General features: G+C 34.0%; 1 protein-coding gene across 1 annotated transcript in view; it reads right to left on the bottom strand.

Moving 5' to 3' along the window:
* Positions 1-228: 228 nt before the first annotated feature.
* Positions 229-4,859, bottom strand: part of LOC144961351 (protein unc-93 homolog A-like) — a gene marked incomplete at its 3' end in the record, with an annotated part of 5,771 nt that continues 1,140 nt past the window's right edge. The window contains exons 2-5 of the mRNA XM_078894583.1: positions 3,629-3,906; positions 2,901-3,059; positions 1,333-1,503; positions 229-374 (exon numbers count right to left, since the gene is read on the bottom strand). Of these exons, the coding sequence (XP_078750709.1) occupies positions 229-374; positions 1,333-1,503; positions 2,901-3,059; positions 3,629-3,906 (754 nt within the window). The remainder of the gene's footprint in view (positions 375-1,332; positions 1,504-2,900; positions 3,060-3,628; positions 3,907-4,859) is intronic.

Genomic DNA, 4,859 nt, shown 5'->3' on the forward strand with positions numbered 1-4,859 from the left:
ACAAACCAACTACAAGCCAATGAATATCATAATCAACGTTATGCGTTTTTGTACAGAAATATGAATAATAAATTTTGTATTTGGAGGGCTTGGCTTGTAGGTGGTTTGTTTACAAATAACTTCTCCACCGGTGACGTCCAGTCAAGGGACGCTACTCTTCCGCTTATCTCAATCCCTGTATTATATACATCTATGTCATCTAGTTCAGCGTCACGTCTCATAGCGTACCTTTACTTTGTCCTGCTCGAAGTTGCCCGAGACGTTCCCGCCACAGAATTGTGCCCCACAGACTGGATTGTCAACAGATGTCTCGTTCTCTTGGCTTGGCGTGGGTGTGAACACGAGAGATGCTACCAGATTGCCCCATATCTGACCTGGGATGTGAACAAACAGTGAATTTTTGAGTAGTTTTTTTTTGGCAGACCAACAAAACGGGTCTGATGTTTTGTTTTATATCACTGTAAAGCGCTTAGAGCCTGTGACAGCGGGGTAAAGCACTATATAAATGCCATTTATTGATTATTATTATATTATTATTATTATTATATATTATTATTATTATTATTATTTATTATTATTATTATTATTATTATTATTATTATATATTATTATTATTATCATCATCATATCATTATCATTATTATTATTGTTATTATTATTATTATTATTATATTATCATTATTATTATTTTATTATTATTGTATATTATATTATTATTATTATTATTATTTATTATTATTATTTTATTATTTATTATTATATTATTATTATATTATTATTATTATTTATTATTATTATTATTATATTATTATTATTATTATTATTATTATTATTATTATTATTATTATTATTATTATTATTATTATTATTATTATTATTATTATTATTATTATTTTATTATTATATTATAATATATTATTATTATTATATTATTATTATTATTATTATTATTATTATTATTATTATTATTATTATTATTATTATTATTATTATTATTATTATTATTATTATATTATTATTATTATTACTATATAAATTATTATTATTATTATTATTATTATTATTATTATTATTATTAATATTATTATTATTATTACTATATAAATTTTTATTATTATTATTATTATTATTATTATTATTATTATTATTATTATTATTATTATTATTATTATTATTATTATTATTATTATTATGATGATGATGATGATGATGATGATGATGATGATGATGATGATGATGATGATGATGATGATGATGATGATAATGATGAAGATGTTGGAAATAACGATATGAATAACGACAATGGAGACGATGGACAACGTAATTACTCACATGACTGATTGAAAAGCCAAAAAAAGCCAAAGAATCGATTGATGACGATTTCCTTATCTTGCTTTGTTAATTTCGCGTACCACACCCCACTCTGGGTAAGATATGTAAACTTTGCCGTCCACAACGGTGCTGCTGCTACGCCGACAAAAATGGCGGCAGTGAACATGGTCCCTGGAACAAACAAACAAAAAAACATTAAAAAATGTTTTCAGTCGAAGCAAGCTGATTTTTTTGGGTTGATTTTTTTTCTTGCATTTTTCTTTCTGCTTTTTCTGGCATTGTTTTACACACACCAACGTCTCATATCTTCAGGTCTGACATCCCACCCCATTTATGGGCCTAGTATAACATTGTTTAAATGGACAATATTTTGGGTCATTATTATTTTTTTTTTTTTGAGATTTCCATTACAATAATGAGCCCGTAATGGAATTGGGTTATCAGACCTGAAAATAAGGACACGTCGCTGCACACCTTTTCAGACCTTTACAGGTTTTATCATTTAAAACTTGAAGAATTCAAAATCATGTCAGATATTAAAAAATGAACTAAAAATAGACCTATGACGTAACAAGTTTCTGACAACTTTCAGTTAAGCATTTATGAAACGCTAAGTCTTTGGACGTAAGTTGTGAAAGTTTTTCGGCCAAAATACAATATTTTTTTCCTTTTTTAAAAAGCTCAGGAATGAGAGACATCCAATGTTTGTTGTCACTTTGCCAGTTTAGGTGGCCAAAATACAATTGAAAAGTGTTGTCATTGTGAAATTGTCATTGCAAATGACATCGTCGCGTCCCATAGTAGTATCGAATGGCTACACCTCTATTTTGAATCTTTTAATCCATTCTTCAAATTCTTTTCCTGCCTTATAGGCTGTCTCGTAGTCTCCTGAAAGGCTTGTCACTGGGCAGTGGATGACGATGTGGTCCATTGTCTCAGGGCCTCCTTGGCAATGACGGCATGCATCTGATTCTCTCAGATTCCATCTATGCATGTTAGCTGCGGTTCTGCCATGTCCTGTCAAAATGCGGTTGGAGGTGACCCAGCATTTTCGGCTATTGCAGAGAAAGCCAGGTACATGGTCCTATGACAAAACGCCGTATTGTCAAAATGGCCAGAAAATTAAATTTTACTTAAGATCCCGATCAATTAGAATTACTCTTTAGTTTGGTCGTACAGTCTTAAACCGGAAGATGCTTTGTCGTTTGATAATGGTGATGATGTTGATGATCATGATGATGATGATGATGATGATGATGATGATGATAATTATGACGACAACGATCTTTTGATTTCATACCTACAGTCTATAAATCCTTGTTAAATACAAACAACTGGTTTAAACGCAAATATATATAGTATGCGCTTGGCTAAGAAGCTCACAACATTGCCATCCGGAAGTATAACGGACCAACACATAAAACTATATATAAGCTGAAACGTTTGTAGTCTGGTTAATACAGTTTAGTGGGAATTACTCATAAACGCGGATGGCAAAAAACATTAACAAAGACCCGAGTGACTTCAACTTTATTCTATCTATACGAGCTTCCAATAGAATGACTTACCTTGAACGGCGTAGAAATTTGCTGCTATATACAAGATGTAGCCGAGCATAGACACAGCCAAAGTCGTTTTACAACCTAGTCTGGCTATCAGGAATTTTGGCAGGAAACAGGAGAAGATAATACTGGCGTAGACTAGAGACAAACTGATGGACCCGATGCCTTAGGATGGAAAGAAGAAATTATTATGGAACATTAGATGCTGTGATTTAGAATAAAATGTAATATCTCGTTCTACATATTACATGTTGCTGTTTGTCAGGGACCCTTTGTAAAGCGCTTTGAGCACCTTTAGTGGGCATTGCGTTATATGAAAGCTCATTATATTTTTATAAAATACAATTTTGAGACGTTGACTCAGATTTAGTTGAATGAACATATTATATCCTATAAATTACATTGAGCACATTAAATGGATAAATATTGCGCTATATAAAAGCTCAAGTGTTTGTTTTTGTTTCTAAATATAGATATATAGCGTAGCCATCGTTATGTTATAGCCTGACACTGAAATCCAAAAGGACTGGCAGTTTGACGTCATTATTTGTTTTTGCACCGCCTAGTGAGTTGTCGTTAGTAGTGCTCATGGAAATAAGTCATTTCATTGGTTGAACTATTGAATACAACTCACGATTTGTTTTCTTTTGTGGCAAAAGACTGGCATTTTGACGTCATTTTTTTGTCAGTGTCAGGCTATAACTTTACGAAGGCCACGTATATAGGGTCCTTACCTTCCTCTCTATTTAGACTAGTCTGAAGATTGGAGATTCCCCCAAAAGCCGTGAATAGAAAGACGAAGGAAGTACAGCCGACAAAGATGTTCTTCAGGATGGTTTTCTTGGAGAAGGGGATATCCTGTTTCTCCTTGTGATGACTGTTTCCGTTGGGGACAGGGCTGGCCTCCGGCAGGAGAGTGGCGGTGGCCTTGGTGGCCGAATCGCCATTGGACGTGGCCTTGCCATTGAGTTCGATGAACTCCTTGTCGTCGGCGTTGTCGATTAGAGTCGTTCTGTCGGAGAAGAAAAAAAAGGATTTGATAGAAATTTAAAGAGAAAAAATGGAGATGGAAATATATTTACTTCTCCTTATTCTCATCAAATAGGGAATGAGATTAGCGGAAGAGTAGCGTCCCTTGATTGGACGTCACCTTACAGAGAGAACGTCAAAATGGTCTTGCGCATGCGTCTCTCTAGTCCTCGCTTACGGTGAAGTGTCTCATGCCGCACAATAAACATGACGTTCTCTCTCTAATAACTTTTCCGCTCGCGACTTCCAATCAAGGGACGCTACTCTTCCGCTAATCTCATTCCCTATAAGTGTGTGTCGATGAATATGAATCTCTCACCTTTTTAATTCATATGGGTTGTTTTGTTGACAAATGAAATAAAAGACGGGTTAAAATGAAAACCCGGAAGCGCGCGAAGGAACGAAAATAAAAAGATTGATAATTTCGAAAATACGTGAATTTTCCGTCGGGATTTATTCATGACGTAATGACAAAGGATTTTATTTTACATACTCGAGCTTTTATATAGAGCACTATCCACTAAGCGTGCTCAAAGCGCTTTACAGGGGGTCCATAGCCAACAACTCTTAACATGTAAGACGAGACATGACGCCTGTCAGGTGATATTAAATTTTTCGTTTCGGGCAGAGACAACGCTGTTAATGGCCAGGTACTCATTTTACACCCGAGTACGGTGAAAGTTATGGGTAAAGAGGCTTGACCAAGGACTGAATTATGCGCCGTTCAGAGCAAGACTGGGACTCTGGACTCTCCGGTCAAAAACCACGACTTTTAATCACATTTCACCTCTAATTCCAGGTAGATAACTCCGTTTCGGAAACTATAAAATTATAAATTACACAATTATTTCCCTTTGGTCGTAAAACTGACAGTGCATGTTCTATCTATCTATTATATCTGTCTATCTATCTATCTATCTATCTATCTAGCCATCC

Source organism: Berghia stephanieae, unplaced genomic scaffold (assembly GCF_034508935.2).
Source record: "Berghia stephanieae isolate SIO BIC M18660-M18661 unplaced genomic scaffold, UCSD_Bste_1.3 scaffold2239, whole genome shotgun sequence".
NCBI lineage: Eukaryota > Metazoa > Mollusca > Gastropoda > Nudibranchia > Aeolidiidae > Berghia > Berghia stephanieae.